This window comes from Quercus robur, chromosome 3 (assembly GCF_932294415.1).
Source record: "Quercus robur chromosome 3, dhQueRobu3.1, whole genome shotgun sequence".
Taxonomy (NCBI): Eukaryota; Viridiplantae; Streptophyta; class Magnoliopsida; order Fagales; family Fagaceae; genus Quercus; species Quercus robur.
In genome coordinates, this window is record NC_065536.1 from 27,031,703 (window position 1) to 27,049,048 (window position 17,346).

Sequence of the window (17,346 nt, forward strand, 5' to 3'; positions counted from 1 at the left end):
CTCTCTCTCTTTCTCTCTCTCTCTCTCAATTTATTTAAGTAACGCCAGCCACTCTTTTCTTTTTCCTACACACACACACACAGCAAAACAAAGCAAAAATAAAGACCCAAAATACCAATCTTTCTCTCCTCTCAGAGGGATTCACTTCTAAACAAAAATTGAATCACAGGTTATTGTGAATGGTGGAAATCTCAAGTAGTGGCAGTTTCATGCGCCCCCTCTCCCAAACAAGGGCGAGCGCTGCAATCGCTTTCGCTTTTTCTTTCGGATCTTGCAAGGAAGGCTGGTACTACCGCTGCCTCGGCGTCGACCCGTGAATTCTCAAACACCTCAAACCCTTTTTGCAGTTTCTGAATTTCTCAGTTATAATTTTTTTCATTCTCCAACAACATCTCATTCCTATTTGAAAAAAAAAAATTGTCGGTTAGATTTGTTTTAGTTTTTTTTTTTTTGTTGTTGTTGTATTCGTGGGTCTTTGTTTTTTTGGGTTACAAAGATGTTGCTGTACAAGCCAAAGAAAAATCAGACCGCCGCGAACAAAGGCGGTAACAGGTTGTTGATTAGCATAACCGTGTTAGGGAGTGCCGGTCCGATCCGATTCGTGGTGAGTGAGGACGAGCTTGTCGCTGCGGTCATTGACACCGCCCTCAAATCCTACGCCCGTGAGGGTCGCCTTCCGGTTCTCGGATCCAATCTCAATGATTTCTTCCTCTACTGCCCAAATGCTGGACCTGAAGGTAATCCTTTTTTTTTTTTTTTTCCAAAACCCATCTCTGATATTCATCGTTTTTCAATTTATTATTGTTGTTTGTTTCCTATGATCAAAATATCGAAAACCCATTTCAGTTTTGATTCAAATTTTATAGACAAGAACAGTTTTTTTTTTTTTTTTTTTTTTTTTTTTTTTAATAATCAAAAAGTTGCAAGTTTCAACTTTTTGATAGGGAATCAACTTGGATTTTGGGTAATAAACTTGTTTCGTATATGAATATGATTGCAGCACTGAGTCCATGGGACACAATTGGATCACAAGGAGTTCGGAATTTCATGCTGTGCAAGAAGCCCCAGCCAGTGAAAATGGAAGGAGATGAGGAAGGATCGATGCAGCAAATTTCTAGCAAGGGGAATGGGAGTGGGAGTGGGAGTTGGAAGGCATGGATCAACAAGTCCCTCAATCTCAAGATTTATTCCCATTGATTAGTTTTCATAATTCCTCAACTAAATCTAAATGGTGATGGAGGAAAGTATTTATGCTATTCTTGTTTTTGTTAGTTTCATTTCTGATGATTTCAGTTTCCAAGAGACATAAATTATGTATGAGCTTCAATGCTCATAGACATCTGTTTGTTTTTGTTTTCGAAGTTGATGATTATGGTGTGTGTTGGAGAAGAACTTGCAATTGTTCCTCACAAATAAAATTTGAGGTTTTGGTTTGAAATAAAATTTGTGTTTTTTTTTTTTTTTTTTTTTTAAATGGGTTCATTGTTTCTGAGATGGTATATAAAATTGGCCGCTGATTCTGGGAATATTTTTTTAGTGAAATCGAGAAATTTGTATTAAACTTTGAAATGTCCGGAGACTGCATATAGATTATTAAGGTCAATTTATTAAATTAAAACAATCAAATTAGGTTATTGGTCAAAGCCCACATGGGATGCTTTCAAAATTTGCTTTCAAACGTGGCAAAATCAGAAGAGCCACCAGATAAGCCTAGATTTTACTTGGGGTAGTTTGCCTAAATTTCCTATGCTTATCTCGGTAGGTGGGAAATTCTGCTTTAACTAAAGTTGAAGATAATAACCTTTAACTAAAGTTGAAAATAATAAAGGTTAAAGGATTATCTTAACGGAACGGATACAACTATTTGCAAAATGTTAAAAATTATATAAAATAATTTATATTTATAATATTACTCTTTTTTGTTTTTTTTATTTTGAAACCACTCTTTCTTGTTTTCAAAAGTAAAAGAAAACACGTATTTGATTTAATAAATCTGTTTCATTTAATAAGTTAGCATTAGAATTCAAATCTTAATAATAATATATTTTAAAAAAATATTTTTTTAATTTCAACTAACCAAAAATATTTTTTATTTCAAAAAAAAAACAAGAAAATTGCTTTCTCTTTATATTCCTCAAAACAAGTTTTTCAAAATAAAAAACAAAAAATGTTATTAAACATAATCTAACTTTTTTTAACTAACTTTTTATACTTCTTATTAAAGTGGTATAAAAAAATCCTTCATTAATAAATGTCATTAGGGTAGTATTTGTTAAGGTTCATGAATCCTAAATATTGTGGAAGTCTGTTTTGATTTTTGAACACAACTACTAGTGAGGATTTGAATTTGTCCCCAAAATTGGGCACCAATCTTGGGTTCTCCAACCACAGCATGTGGGTTAATTCCATTTCTACCTTTTTACAAAAGGATATGCGCATATTCTGATTTCTGAGGTCAACAATAGGCAGCTCGTTTTGCTTTTGCTTTATGTGAAATACGTGGTAACCACAGCACCCACCAACCGAATTTGTTAAAGAAAAGTACCCATTTATAAGCCATTAAATAAATAATAATAAAAAGATGCTTGGTTTGGTTATAAAAAAAAAAATTATCGTGTAACATTATTTTTACAATATTTTCACAATAAATCATAGGTAATTAATTATTATTAGTTCAAATTTAAACTTAACACTAAGATTACTTTTTTGCCTCAACAATAATAACCAGTAACAACCTGTCACTTAAGATTTGTTGTAAAAACATTGTGAAAATATTGTGGACATATCATTTCTCTTAAAAAAAAAGCTTGGGGTTCCGAATTAGACGTAAGTATTGACTAACTCTTCTAAGATATAGTCCAGATGTAGCTAGCTTTCGGGTTGGGGTTTAAAACTAATTGGCTGGTAATGGTAGGTGTATTCTCTTAGGTTTTCACTTTCTTAAATGTAGAGTCTGTTTAAAAATAGTTTATTTAGTTTTGTGTTGAAAACTTTTTACTGAAAGTATAAAAAAAAAACTAAAAGTTAAAAGCTAAGCTTATAAGCTGATATCAAACACACTTGTAATATTATTTTAAAATTTCCTCCTTTTATCAAACTGTAATAAACTTTATCGAGTCTTGTTAATAGGTGCTCTTATGGTATTTTTAATTAATTATTTTTAAAAAAAAATTAATATCATTTTTATAGAAAATATAAAAAATTGTTAAAAAAATTAATTTTTTTTTCTTTTCTCTTAAAAATCTCTAAAAATACTTTCTTATGACCTACATTAACTTTTTTTCAAAGATATTTTCTAGTAAAAAGAAAATGCTTTTAAGGTTACCTGCTTAAGGCAGAAGTCTTAGTCTTCATTGAGTCGTTCCTCCACGTGTACTAACCACTAACCAGATCATAGTAAAAGGATTAATGCGTGCATGTGAAAGCATTGAAATTAAAAGATGCTCATGAAAAATATGGCAATTTTAATCATAAATCATCATTGCCCAAAGGTACACTTTAAAAAATAAATAGGTTTCCTTGTCTGGTGACACTCATTTTGCTACGTGGAATTAATAAGCTTCTTTTATTGTGACGGTATGACATATCTGCTGTTGGCATGACTCCATATGAGAACAAAAGAGTGATATGGGTATGGGGTGTGATATAACTTGCTTTGCCAGTTTGGCTCCATCTCCATCTTACCTACAATTATCTCAAACTTTTCACCAAATAATGCGTGGCTTTATAATACTTTAAAGAATTTAAAACTTTTCACACCATAAACTATATGTCCTCAGTGCTTCCCCTTAATTACATTTATATAGTTAGGTAACAAAAAATAAATAAATAAATAAATAAAGATATAATTCCCAAGCAGTCTTGAGAACCATATATACTAACTAAAGAATTTTTCTAACTTTTATTTAAATAAAATTAAAAAATATATATATATATATATATATATATATATATATATATTATTAGGCTAATTATGGCCCAAGTAACCCATGCCAATTGTAAGTCAATGCACTTGTAAAACAAGCATATTAATATTAGGTTAGTCTATGGTTATCTTAGGGTTAATCAAGTATTTTTTTAGCATATAAATCATATATTGGGATCATTGTAACACAAGTGCCTTTTTTTTTTTTTTTTCTTTTTTTGAGAGAGTTTCAACCTATAGGGTCCGCTCCTGATAATAACTCTTTATTATCAAACCAAAACACAAACCAATTTTTGGTGTAGACGGGGATTGAATCTCAGATCTCTTATACAACTATCAGAGATTTTACCAGTTGAACTTATTGGAACCCACAAGTGCTTAATATAATAATATGTAATTATCAAGAGCTTTCTCATCGTGGAGGTAGGCTGCTAGGCCGAATTATGTAAACTTTTATGTGTGCACTCTCTTTCATGTTTTTGCTCATAATTCAATTATCATATATAATCACACGACAACTTTCACATATATAAAAATAAAAACCTAAAGAAATAATAATTTACAATATTATTTCCAAGAAATGTTAAAAAAAAATATATTAACTCTCAAAATAATGATTCGCACATATAATGTCACACACATTATTCTCAAAAAAGTAATAAAAAAAAATAAAAGAAGAAGAAGAAGAACTGAATAAATCTATGGAGAAGACTTGTTAATGATTCTCATCTTTATTATCATAAATTAATGTTTTTGTCCTAAAGGTGGAGATAGGAAAGATTCTTTATATTTTCTTCTTTCGATTTGTCAAAAATGGTCTTCAAAATTTTTTGATTTTCCCTTCTTAATTCACTGGTCCTTTTCAATGACGTTGGAATTTAGATTCAAACACAAACGATGTGAGATTGTGGGTGTGGCATGAACCGTGGCAATTATAGAGTGAGAGAAAAATCTAGCCATATATCCAAATATCTTATTTGGGGCAGGAGGTCAGTCATTTTCCTTTAGAAAGGCAAGGGAACTTTATTAAATTATTATCCACAAATTTTCTATATAATGGTACAAACGTATTGTACGAAAACAAGAAGATGTATGATTCTTCTGATTAAGTGGGGTAAAGTGCACTTACTTGCCGTTCAATTATCTTCTTCTCCCATACTTGCGCCCTTTTCCAGGCCTCGTTTTTATTTCCCGTTCTGGCCATGTAGGGCCCATAATGTGAATTATTGTTTCAGACCTCCTTTCTCTTCACGTGCTTTTCCATCCGTTTTAATCTTTTAGATAGAATGAAGTGGAGCGTGGATTTAGATAGAGTGAAAAATAAATAAATAAATAAATTGGAAAAACTTTTTGAAGCGCGTTTAGTTGATGGAAAAATTATGGTAGAGCTCACTTGGCTCACTAAAAAGTTTTCTTCCAAAATAAAGAGAAACCTTGGTGGGGAAAATCTGATGGGTGAAGGATAAAAATGCCCATGTGCAAGTTGCACATGAGCTTTAGCAGGTTTTTTTTTTTTTTTTTTTTTTTTTTTTTTTTTTTTTTTTAATTCCAAATTTAATAACTATTTGATTTTTGTTCTCATTCTTTTTTTTCATTTTCTTTTCCAGGCATCGTTACCCTTGTTAAATGTTTCTTTTGTTCTCATTCCTTTTTTTTAGATGTATTTTTTTTTTTCTAGACATGATTTTTATTTTTTAATAAATTTGTGTGATTGTTTTTTTTTTTTTTGTCATTTTATTTTATTTTAATTGAGCATCATTTTTTAATAATGGTATATGAATAAATTTATACAAACTCACTTTTTAACTCTCAACCAAACAAAAATGACAAAAAATGAAGTGCTTTAGGAAAAACGCTCTCTAGGAATGCAACCACACACGCTCTCTAGAGAGGAAGAGGCAGACCTGGCTCGGAACAACAAGAAGGTGAAGGACTATCATCACGCAGAGTTTAATGTTGGCTCAAGGGAAAGCTCTCCAGCTCCGGGGTAGCAAAATACTGACTCCTTTGCCAAAGCCTCCTTCAAGGAGAAGCTTGTGGGTGAAATGCCAGGGGCTTATGTAAATGCTTTTGACTTTGAGAGTCTTATGGAGGAGGATGAGTTCTCTGATGGTGAGGGTAGCGAGTCTAACGGTCGGATTCCGGAAGGATGGGTCACTGTCAAACTGACGAAGGAAACAAAACGACGCATTAGAGGTCCATTGTTGAAAGCTATTATAGTCAAGCAGGTTGGAAGAACAATCAGCCTCACTTACATGTGTACCAAGCTTAACCAAATGTGGAGACCATCGACTAGAATGGATTGTGTGGATCTTGGGTATGGATTTTTTCTGGTTAGATTTTTTGCTAAGGAAGATCTGGATAATGTTTTAAGGAGAGGGCCATGGTTCTTGGGTGACCATTTTCTTTCTATTAGACTATGGGAACCTTTCTTTAAGCCTTCAACAGTGAATGTCTCCCTAATTGCGGTTTGGATTCATCTATGTGAACTTCCCTTTAAGCTGTATGAAGCAGAGGTGCTAAAGCAGATTAGAGAGTCCATTGGCAAGGTTCTGAGAATAGATTCCCATACAGCCATAGAGGCTCGTGGCAAATACGCTAGATTGTGCATTCAAATTGATATTAATAAACCTTTGGTGAACACCATCCTTATTGGATGATTTGAGCAAGCTGTGACCTATGAGGGCATACAAAGCTTATGTTTTTCCTGTGGTAGACTTGGGCACAAGGTGGAAGCATGCCCTTACACCATTCGTAAGGGGAATGAGCAGGGGGTTTCGGAAGAGGAGGTGTTGGCTAGCTGAGATGCTACATCACGTGAGACACATGATAGTCGTTCTGTAACAGTCAATAGGGAAAGGACTGAAGTGAGAGAAGACACAGAGGTGGATGGTCAGTATGAACCGTGGATGGTGGTGAGTAGAAGGACAAATGGGCGGAAGGGAACAAAACCAAATTTCAGTACAGAGCGTACTGGAATTTCTGGCCGGGCTGGTGCTGCCCAACTACCTCCGAAAAATCCGGTTTGGAGAGGCACGTCGGCTAGTAGTACTGACCATTCTCAGAGCATGCTACGAAGGGGCTCTTTGCATGGCGCTGGGGACCACACCAAAAGGACGGAAGTATTCTGGAATGCAGAGAGCCCCAACGGGCTAGGGTCACCCAAAAATTCTGGCCTGGGCCTCATGAACCAAATAGACAACTCCAAAATGGACCCAACGGGTAGCTCCTTGTTGGCAAAAGAGACTGGTGACTTTCACTCAGGTATTGGGCCTTCAAAAAGCCTGAAATCTCAAGCCCAAGCCCCTAAAAAGAACCCATCCTTTGTTAAAGGGAAAAAAGCCCTCGCCAGATTAGTTCGTCCTCCTTCACACATTACCAGGGACGGCAACACTAGGGAAAAATTCTCAAATGCCAAACCCGCAGCCCCATCTCCTTCCCATGCCCATACACGGTCTAGGGAGTCGCCAGCTGGCCTGGATCCTTCTTTCAGGTTCACGGCGTCGTCCTATGAGAATTTTGAGCAGAGGAGCGATTGGATCGACCCACCAGGTGACCGGCAAGCTGGAGCCGTGCGTTCCGGAGCTTTAATCACCAATTGTGAGGGTGTAGAAGGTGATCTCAACACCCTTCAGTCCAGCGTCGTTGATCACAGTTTAGCCACAAGTGCGGGTGTTGGGGAAGGAAATACCGGGGGTTTCTCAAGTCCTCGCTCTGGAGATGGATCAATTTATGAAGATTTGGGAATTGATTGCATGGAATCGGAGGAAGGGAATGGAGTCCCTCCTACCGATTGATCTGTTGTCTCCTGATAATGCCTTAAAATGTATACTTGTTATATATTTATATGGGCGTTATCTCCTTATTATTATGCTTAATTTGTATAATTAGGCCATGATTTGCATTAATCCCTATTATTTATCTTTACATAATTTCTTGAATAAGATACTATTCATTGTGTGTAATTTTCTACTTTCAGGAAATCATGTGAGAAAGATGAGTTTACAGGAATTTGTGAGAGAATGGAGGCCAAACTAGAATTAAAGTGGCGCTAAAGGACCATGCTTAAATGTCTAATGAGGTGCAGCTGGAGTGCTTGGATCGTCTACCATGATTGGAAACTTCAAATAAGGAAAGAAATCAAAGAGGCAGAATCTGAAAAGGAAAAATCTGATCTGAGCACTGATCAGTATTTTGGGTGTATCTCTCTCCTCAAAAATCCAATTGACACAAGACAAGATGGGTTGGAACCGTGACTTAAATCTCTACAACTTTCCAGTTTTGAGTTTTTCGAAATTCTCAATATTTGAAGGCCGAAATTAACTCACAAGTTACCGCTGTAAACTTGGACGGAAATTAAAATAGTAAATGTTTTATTTTCTTTAGACACTTAGACATTAGGGTTTTGAAGGGAGGCTGGGCAGAACGAATTTTGGAGAGAAAACCTTGTATTTTCCTTTCTCTAATGGCAGCCTAAACTCTTTGCTAGGGTTAGGGGTTATGTTTCTTCTATACAATATGAATATTCAATGTGATTCTTTCTAGGATTTTATCTACAACATATTTGATTGTTCAATTAGATTTCTTTTGATGTATTAGTTCTTCTATGCTTTCAATAAGTTCAATCATGTTTTTCTTATTGTTTAGATGAATTTCTAATAGTTTCAAATAGAAATCAGGTTTTTAAGTGAATGGGTTTTTCTGAAAACTTTTCTAACCGCATTATTAATCGAGGTTATCATGCGTTCTTGAATTGTCTCAGTTCAACCGAATCATAAGTTTTTAATTGTATAAGAACAATCAATTATGAAATAGATATTTTCTTAAATCACAAAGAATTTCATTTCGATATAGGGAAACACCCCGATGCCCTAGTGTAAGGACTCGATTTGTAACGACCCATAATAATGCTGGGTTCGCAAGTATAAAGGCCCAAACAATATCATTTATAGAGCGTGGGTTTAAAAGGCTAGGCCTTGGCCACAAGACAGTGGATTTTTCGGGGTGTTCATACATAATTTAAATCGTGTTTGCCCTAGGAGTCTTTCTCCTGGAGGCGGGCTGGGAGGCTCTGGTTTTTTTAGCCATTTTTCCCAACCACTTCCTTTGGACCCTTCCTTTTCCTTTTATACTGGCCTGTATCCTTTATCCAACGTCCACGTGTAGGATCGATCTTTCCAAGACCGATACTTGTCCCATCAACCCATACCTAGAGTGGTTAGGGGTGGTTGTAAAAGCTGAAGGGTATGGCTTTGTCAGGTGCAGAGTATTGAATGGCGGTAAGGACAGCTTTCCCTTTGTCCTTGGTCGTTAAACTATCCAGCGTATCCTTCTCTATTGACATAGATATTTTTAGATCTTTTTCAAACTGTTTCTATACCGTTTTTGTCCTTCCTTCCAGGGGGACCTCGAACATGCCGAGGACTGAATCGTCCTTGGCTGTGTCCCAAGACTATTTTGTACTTGCATTACCTATCCTTGGCTATAACCTTCCTCGGCTCGGGCTTTAGGCCCTAATGAATAAATGGGTCAGGGCCACGAATTATTGGACCCCACAATAGCCCCTCAAAATCCTGCTGTCCGACCTCTTGGTCGGAGATGAGGGTTTTGGTAATGCCAAGCCTTTATTATGGCTCGTTTAACTCTGTCCTTCATTAATGTTGGTGTCTCTTCATCTACCCAGGAAACATACCGAGCTACGAGACATTCATCTGAATTCATTCACAATGCGTTCCTGCCGTCTGATTATCCAAAACGCGCTTTTAATGATTTCCCTTTACGAGACCATTTAAATTCGACGGTTATTGATGGTGTGGGGAAGTGGAACAGGTATATCCTTGTTTACAGATTTTCTCGAAAATCTGGACAGATTAAATACCTCCCGTTTTGCCCTTCATATAAGAAGAAAGGCAAGAGGTTATTTCTCTTATACAGAGACCCTTTTAATCCTTCTGAAATCTGAGACCCTTAGCCTCCTATAGAGTTTACTTTATCCGCTAGTTACACCTTAAAATTGTGATACGTTTGAGATAGGAATGAGTAATGAAGGAACCATACCCTTCCCAGTAATACCATGTTCTTATGAAGCTCAAAATGGCTCGGTCAGGGCAGGGATGGCAGAGACTCAAGATACTTCTTACCCTCCTTTCAGCCAAAATTCGAAGTAGGGGCTCGTCACGTCAAACTCTTGGCGCGACTAAGCTGGGGTCACCCATTATCAGTACCAGCCGCTCTCTTATGAGCATAGCTAACATGGCACCAGTGTGTTAGGAGTCAGGACTGACGCAGGGACAAAGTGTCCCCGCTTCTTCCTCGCTTCCTTCACTAGTGCCTCCTTTTGCCTCTCTTTCTTCTTCTTTCCACCACCAGATCCATCCTGGTACTTTTCCTTCTTCCTCTTCTTCTCCTCTCCCACCAAGGAAGGTCCTCCTCTCAATATGGACGCTAATGGAGCAGAATTTGGAAAGACTTGGGAGCAGAGCTTAAAAAGATTTCTGGCTGTTCGTTTGTTGTTTTGTTTTTTTTATTTATTGTTTTAGTAACTCGTTTTCTATATAGGCTTGTTTAAGCCCTTCTTTGTACACTGTAATACCCCTTTATATTAATAAAAATCATCATTGCTTTATTTCGTATGTTCTATATCTTCTTTTTGAAATGGTTATGTCGTAAATAGACGCACTACATTGTGACTTCTTTTTTATTTCTATACTCTAAACGATGCTTAGGGCCAAAATCCCAGTTAATAAAAAGATCTTGCTCTGTGTTTATTGAAACTATCCGACTTAACAATACGGAATCGAACAAATGATACTTAGGGCTGAAATCCATATTAAGAAGAAAAGGAAAGGATATTATGATGAGCTTATTAGGGCTGTCTGGCATAATAACGCCGACCTGAGAAAACAATACTTAGGACCGAAATCCCTTACCAAGAAAAAAGACGTTATCATGAACTTACGAGAGCTGTTCGGCACGATAATGCCAACTTGAACAAATGACACTTAGGGTCGAAACCCTTGCTAAGAAAAAGATATTATTAGGAACTTAATAGAGTTGTTTGGCACAATAATGCCGACCTAAGAAAACAATACTTACCCCAAAATAGCCGAGATGACAGTTGAATGCTCGGTGCGGTGTAGGAGGTAATCATCCGAGGACATATAACCCAAAAATGAACAGCCCCTACAGGTTGCTGAGTAATAAGGTGTTTCACCATCTTCCTAATAACTTTCATAGCTTTAACCTCTTCTGGTATTTGATCCGAGGATTAAGCAACTTAGAATTCTTATTAAGTAGCTGACCTCTCCATAGGTTTGAGTCCGAGGACCATGCAATACCTTGGTTCTGTTCAAAACTTGATTTTGATAAGTAGTTGGTTTCCCCATAGGTTTGAGTCCGAGAACCATGTAATACCTTGGTTCTGTCCAAAACTTGATTTAGATAAGTAGTTGGTTTCCCCATAGGTTTGAGTCCGAGGACCATGCAATACCTTGGTTTTGTCCAAAACTTGATTTCTATAAGTAGTTGGTTTCCCCATAGGTTTGAGTCTGAGGACCATGCAATACCTTGGTTCTGTCCAAAACTTGATTTTGATAAGTAGTTGGTTTCCCCATAGGTTTGAGTCCGAGGACCATGCAATACCTTGGTTCTGTCCAAAACTTGATTTCTATAAGTAATTGGTTTCCCCATAGGTTTGAGTCCGAGGACCATGTAACTTGATTTCTATAAGTAGTTGGTTTCCCTATAGGTTTGAGTCTAAGGACCATGCAATACCTTGGTTCTGTCCAAAACTTGATTTTGATAAGTAGTTGGTTTCCCCATAGGTTTGAGTCCAAGGACCATGCAATACCTTGGTTCTGTCCAAAACTTGATTTTAATAGTTAGGGGAATTATCCCCTCGGCTATGGTGTGGGACCTTGGTTTAAGGGGATTAGCTCCTCGGCCAAGCCCCTAGAACCATCCGTGCTGCTGACGCTACAAAGCGCAGCCCCTAGTGAAGAAATGTAGCCCCTAGTGGGACTTTACTCTAAAACACTATATCCGGCTACTGAAAATGATGTGAAGGATGGTATCAACCCACCACCAATGCCAAGACACAAGCCTCCCCACAGACGGCGCCAATTGTAAGGACACGATTTGTAACGACCCATAATAGTGCTGGGTTCGCACGTAAAAAGGCCCAAACAATATCATTTATAGAGCGTGGGTTTGAAAAGCTAGGCCTTGGCCACAAGACAGTGGATTTTTCGGGGTGTTCATACATAATTTAAATCGTGTTCGCTCTAGGAGTCTTTCTCCTGGAGGTGGGCTGGGAGGCTCTGGTTTTTTTAGCCATTTTTCCCAGCCACTTCCTTTGGACCCTTCCTTTTCCTTTTATACTAGCCTGTATCCTTTATCCAACGTCCACGTGTAGGATCGATCTTTCCAAGACTGATACTTGTCCCATCAACCCATACCTAGAGTGGTTGGGAGTGGTTGTAAAAGCTGAAGGGTATGGCTTTGTTAGGTGCAGAGTATTGAATGGCGGTAAGGGCGGCTTTCCCTTTGTCCTTGGTCGTTAAACTATCCAGCGTATCATTCCCTATTGACATAGATATTTTTAGATCTTTTTCAAACTGTTCCTATACCGTTTTTGTCCTTCCTTCCAGGGGGACCTCGGACATACCGAGGACTGAATCGTCCTCGGCTGTGTCCCAAGACTATTTTTTACTTGCATTACCTATCCTTGACTATAACCTTCCTCGGCTCGGGCTTTGGGCCCCAATGAATAAATAGGCCAGGGCCACGAATTATTGGGCCCCACACCTAGTATTTACATTATTGATTTAAATCAGTTTTTATTATTATTCTTGTTAACAATCACCAAGCAAAAGTATTTTTCTTCTTCATCAAAATTGTTATTTAATTATATTGTCTTTGAATTTACCCTGCTCTTTGTGGTTTGACCTCGGTACTCCGAGAATTATATTGTTACGATCTCCTACACTTGGGAGTGAGCAAGCATCTCCATTTATGTTAATTGTTACCATGAATATTCTGATTTGGAATAGTAGAGGAGCGTTAAAACCCGCTTTCCAGACATGTTCATGAGTTAACTCAGCGGCATGATCCGGCTATTTTTGTAGTGATGGAGACTAAATTGGGTGGTAGCAAAGTCAAGGAAATCACAGATAGGCTGCCTTTTGATGGAGCCATTTATACGGAGACAATTGGTTTCACTAGTGGGTTATGGTTGCTGTGAAACTAGGATCAAGTGGTGATTCAGGAGCTAGCTAAAACTAAGTAGGAAATTCACGTAGAAGTAAAGGTACGTGCCTCAAATCTCTCCTGGATTTTCTCTGCTATTTATGCTAGTCCTAGGAATGAAGAGAGATGTGTTCTCTGGTGCAATTTATGTAAGGTTGCAGATTTACATAATAAGACATGGATTATGGCGGGCGATTTTAATGAACCTCTTGTGCAAGAGGATAAATTTGGAGGCAGGGGTGTTAGTGTGAATCGGTCTCTGGCCTTTAAAGATTGCTTAGATTTATGCAATATGGTTGATATGGGTTTTAATGGGCCAAGGTATACCTGGACTAACAAACGGGATATTAACAATCTCACTTTGGAAAGAATTGATAGATTTTTCATGAGCCCGGAGTGGTGTGTTCTCTATCCTGATGCAAAAGTTTCTCATCTACCTCGTTGCCATTCTGATCATTGCCCGGTTCTAATGGAGACCGTTCCGGGTAGAGGGGTTCGTCTCAACAGACCCTTCAGATTTCAAGAATTCTAGTTGTCGGACCTATCCTTTCCCAATATAGTTTCCAGTGCCTGGAGTAGGGACAAGAACTTAGCTGAGTCTATTAAGGTTTTTTCTAAGGAAGCTACCATCTGGAACAGGGATCATTTTGGGAATATCCACCAGAAGAAGAGGAGAATCATGGCTAGAATCTATGGTGCCCAAAAAGCTCTCTCCATCTGTCCAAGCTCCTCCCTCATTAATCTTGAGAATCAGCTGCAGCAGGATCTGGAGGTTGTGTTAGACCAGGAGAGGGATCTTTGGATGTTGAAATCCAGAATTAACTAGTTGGTCCAGGGAGACCGCAATACAGCTTTTTATCATGTATCTGCCTTAGCCAGAAGAAAAAGAAACCATATTGCCTCAGTCAAAGACGAGAGGGGTTTGTGGTTATCTGATGAGAGAGAAGTCATGGAACACTTTAGAAGTGGTTTTGTTTACCTGTACACCACTTCTCTTGAGGCAGCCTCTCGGGTTCCTAGCCATGATGTTTCCTGGCAGATTCATTTGTCTGAGCAAGCTAAGGCATCAATGGGTGCCATGGTCACCATGGAAGAAATTAAAGATGCTTTATGGTCCATGAAACCGTATAAGGCTTCGAGTCCGGATGGTCTCCATGCTGGTTTCTTTCAACGTTTCTGGCTTGTAGTTGGGGATTCTGTTAAGGAGGAAGTTATGAGAGCTTTCACTGAGAGAAAGGTTCCCGATTATCTCAACAAAACCCTCATTGTGCTCATTCCCAAAATCCAAGGCCCTGAAACCATTGGAAATTATAGACCAATTAGTCTCTGTAATACTATCTACAAGATCATCTCCAAGATTATTGTTGCTCGAATTAGACCACATTTGGAGCAACTTGTCTCGCCTTATCAAACGGCTTTTGTGCCGAGTAGAAGAGGAGCCGATAATGTTATTATTATTCAAGAGTTGATTCATACCATTGGTAGAACCAAAGGCAATAAGGGGTATATGGCTATCAAGATTGACCTCGAAAAAGCTTATGACAAAATTGAATGGAGCTTCATTAGGGAAATGCTTCTCAAGTTCAACTTCCCCGTGAACCTTATTGATATTATTATGAGCTGCGTTTCCTCAGTGTCGACATCTCTTCTCTTTAATGGTGGCTACCTTGACTCCTTTTACCCCATTCGAGGTATTAGACAAAGGGACCCCCTGTCACCTTACCTCTTCATTTTGTGTATGGAGTTTCTGGGTCACTTGATTCAAGAGAATTGTGACGCCAAGCTCTAGTTGCCAGTGAAAGCCTCTAGGAGTGGGCCTTCCTTCTCACACTTATTTTTCGCGAATGACTTGGCCCTTTTTGCTAAAGCAGATTCAGATAACTGTTAGGCCATAAAGGATGTCCCTCATGAGTTTTGCTTGAGATCTGGGCAGAGCATGAGCGAAGCCAAGTCTCGTGTGTTCTTCTCCCCAAATGTAGAGCCGGATCAAAGAGACATCCTCTCTGGTATTCTTGGGTTTTACTCAACCCCTAACCTTGGCAAGTACCTGGGGTTTCCCTTGAAGCATTCAGGTGACCGAAAGCATGATTTTGATTTTGTCCTTGATAGAGTCAAGAAAAAGTTGGCAAGGTGGAAAGCTAACTTACTCTCTATGGTTGGCCGAGTGGTTCTCATTCATGCCTCCTCCTTAACCATCCCAAACTATGTGATGCAATATGCTCCTCTTCCTAGTAAAATTCTTAAGGGTATTGACAGGGTCAATAGGAATTTCCTTTGGGGCTCAACGGATTATGCTAAAAAGATGCATTGGGTTAATTGGGCTGAAGTGACAAAACCAAAGGAGGCAGGAGGTTTGGGTTTGCAATCTGCTAAAGGAAGAAACACGGCTCTCCTAGCCAAGCTCAATTGGAGATTTCATACAGAGAGGAATGCACCATGGGCTAAGGTTCTCAAGTTTAAATATTGCACTAGACAATGAATTAATTCTAGGAATGAAGCGAAACTCCCTATGTCTCCGGTTTGGAAAGGGATGAAAAGGGGCGAGGAAGTCTTCAAAAAAGGAGTAAAATGGATTCCAGGCCATGAAAGCTGTCTAAATTTCTGGTCTGATTGTTGGTCTAACATTGGTCCTATTAGGCCTCATATCCAAGGCCCGCTCCCGCAAGACTTTGTTAACTTGCAAGTCAAAGATGTGCTCTCCCCAGTCGGATGGGACTGGTCTAATATTCCTTTTGAGCTACCCCCTGAAGTTAAAGCTAACATTCAAGTTGTCCCCATTCCTATTGTGACTAGGTGCAATGATAAAATGGCTTAGAAGTTCTCCCCTAGAGGGGATTTTGACATGAGGAGTGCCTATAGCCTTGCCATTAACTCTTCTGGCAATGAGTCTTTCTCTGGTTCTTGGATTTGGAAGCTTCCATCCCTGCCTAGAATTCAAAAGTTTATTTGGAAGTGCATGCAAAAGAGCATAGGTGTGAAGGAATGCTTAGCAAACAGAGGTATCCCTCTAGAAACCACCTGCCCTCTATGCCACTCAGAAGCTGAATCTATCTTACATGCCCTTCGGGATTGTAGATTGGTTAAACCCATATGGTACCAGATGGGAACACACTGCTTGTACTCCAATTTTTTCACCCAAGACATCAGAGAATGGTTAATCACTAATTGTAGGCTCAAGTCTTCCCAGAATGGAGTGGGCATCCACTGGTATGTGCTCTTTTCCTTTACTCTCTGGTTGGTTTGGAAGTAGCGGAACCATATTGTCTTTACTAACAAGGGAGTAAACCCGAATTTATGCAAATCTATTGCCTTACATGCCTCGGAATTTTTCTTGTGTGCTTCTCAACCGAGGCGGCACAATCAAATGGTTATTAAACAAATCAGATGGGAGAAGCCAGATCAGGGGTGGTGGAAACTCAACACTAATGGATCTTGGGTTGCAGCTTTGGGATCGACAACAGGGGGTGGTTTGATTAGAGATAGCAGGGGCAATTGGGTGACCGGGTTTACAAGAAAACTAGGGAATGCTAACAGCTTCACTGCGGAAGTTTGGGCTCTCCGTGATGGCTTGATGTTGTGTGTTCAAAAGAAGATTCCAGCTGTTATTGTCGAGATGGATGCTAAGGCTTTGGTTGATGCGTTGAACAATCCTTCTTACCGAAACTTAGTGATCTCTCCTATCTTTGAAGACTGCAAAAATCTGATTCTGCAAATCCCTCAAGTTCGTATTAAACATGTATATCGTGAGGCAAATAAATGCGCCGACTGGTTAGCTAATTCTGGCCATTCTCAATCTTTAGATTTTATTATTCACTCTGTTCCTCCCGTGAGCTTAATCCCCTCTGTTGAGGCTGATTGTCATGGTACTTGGTGTAACAGGCGTTGTCCTGAATTTTCCTTTCCTTGTTAGTTGAATATTACTTCCAGTTTACCAAAAAAAAAATGACAACAAATGAATAGTTATAATCAATAACTAAACTACCATCTTCCTTAGAGACGGACCCAAAGGGGCCCAAGTCCCCCTGCCCAAAGCAACAAAAAAAAAAAATGGAAAAAAAATTTTGGGCCCCCAGCCCCAAGAAAAAAAGAGAAAATTTTTTTTATTGGTTATATATATATATATATATATATATATATATTAGAGCTGCACTTCACTCTTTCAAAAACTTAGACCC

At 38.5% G+C, this 17,346-nt stretch overlaps 3 protein-coding genes across 3 annotated transcripts; all 3 read left to right on the forward strand.

Annotated features, from left to right (window-relative positions):
• On the forward strand, nt 1-1,443 carry LOC126717648 (uncharacterized protein At4g22758-like). The gene is made up of 2 exons (XM_050419482.1): nt 1-737; nt 1,001-1,443. The coding sequence occupies exons 1-2, from the start codon at nt 497-499 to the stop codon at nt 1,195-1,197; spliced, it is 438 nt and encodes a 145-aa protein (XP_050275439.1). The 5' UTR covers nt 1-496; the 3' UTR covers nt 1,198-1,443.
• A 4,527-nt stretch (nt 1,444-5,970) lies between these two features.
• Nucleotides 5,971-6,585, forward strand: LOC126719464 (uncharacterized). Its single transcript, XM_050422010.1, has one exon. The coding sequence runs from the start codon at nt 5,971-5,973 to the stop codon at nt 6,583-6,585; it is 615 nt and encodes a 204-aa protein (XP_050277967.1).
• A 6,770-nt stretch (nt 6,586-13,355) lies between these two features.
• On the forward strand, nt 13,356-13,997 carry LOC126719465 (uncharacterized). The gene is made up of 2 exons (XM_050422011.1): nt 13,356-13,656; nt 13,732-13,997. Exons 1-2 carry the CDS (start codon nt 13,356-13,358, stop codon nt 13,995-13,997), a joined length of 567 nt encoding a protein of 188 aa, XP_050277968.1.
• Nucleotides 13,998-17,346: the final 3,349 nt, after the last annotated feature.

What these genes read in the sequence shown, in the direction of transcription:
- LOC126717648 (XM_050419482.1), top strand. Translation starts at nt 497, where the DNA reads ATGTTGCTGTACAAGCCAAAGAAAAATCAGACCGCCGCGAACAAAGGC. An exon ending in CCCAAATGCTGGACCTGAAG is followed by an intron (nt 738 to 1,000) that starts GTAATCCTTTTT and finishes ATATGATTGCAG; the next exon opens with CACTGAGTCCATGGGACACA.
- LOC126719464 (XM_050422010.1), top strand. Translation starts at nt 5,971, where the DNA reads ATGCCAGGGGCTTATGTAAATGCTTTTGACTTTGAGAGTCTTATGGAG.
- LOC126719465 (XM_050422011.1), top strand. Translation starts at nt 13,356, where the DNA reads ATGGCGGGCGATTTTAATGAACCTCTTGTGCAAGAGGATAAATTTGGA. An exon ending in TCTAATGGAGACCGTTCCGG is followed by an intron (nt 13,657 to 13,731) that starts GTAGAGGGGTTC and finishes TTCCCAATATAG; the next exon opens with TTTCCAGTGCCTGGAGTAGG.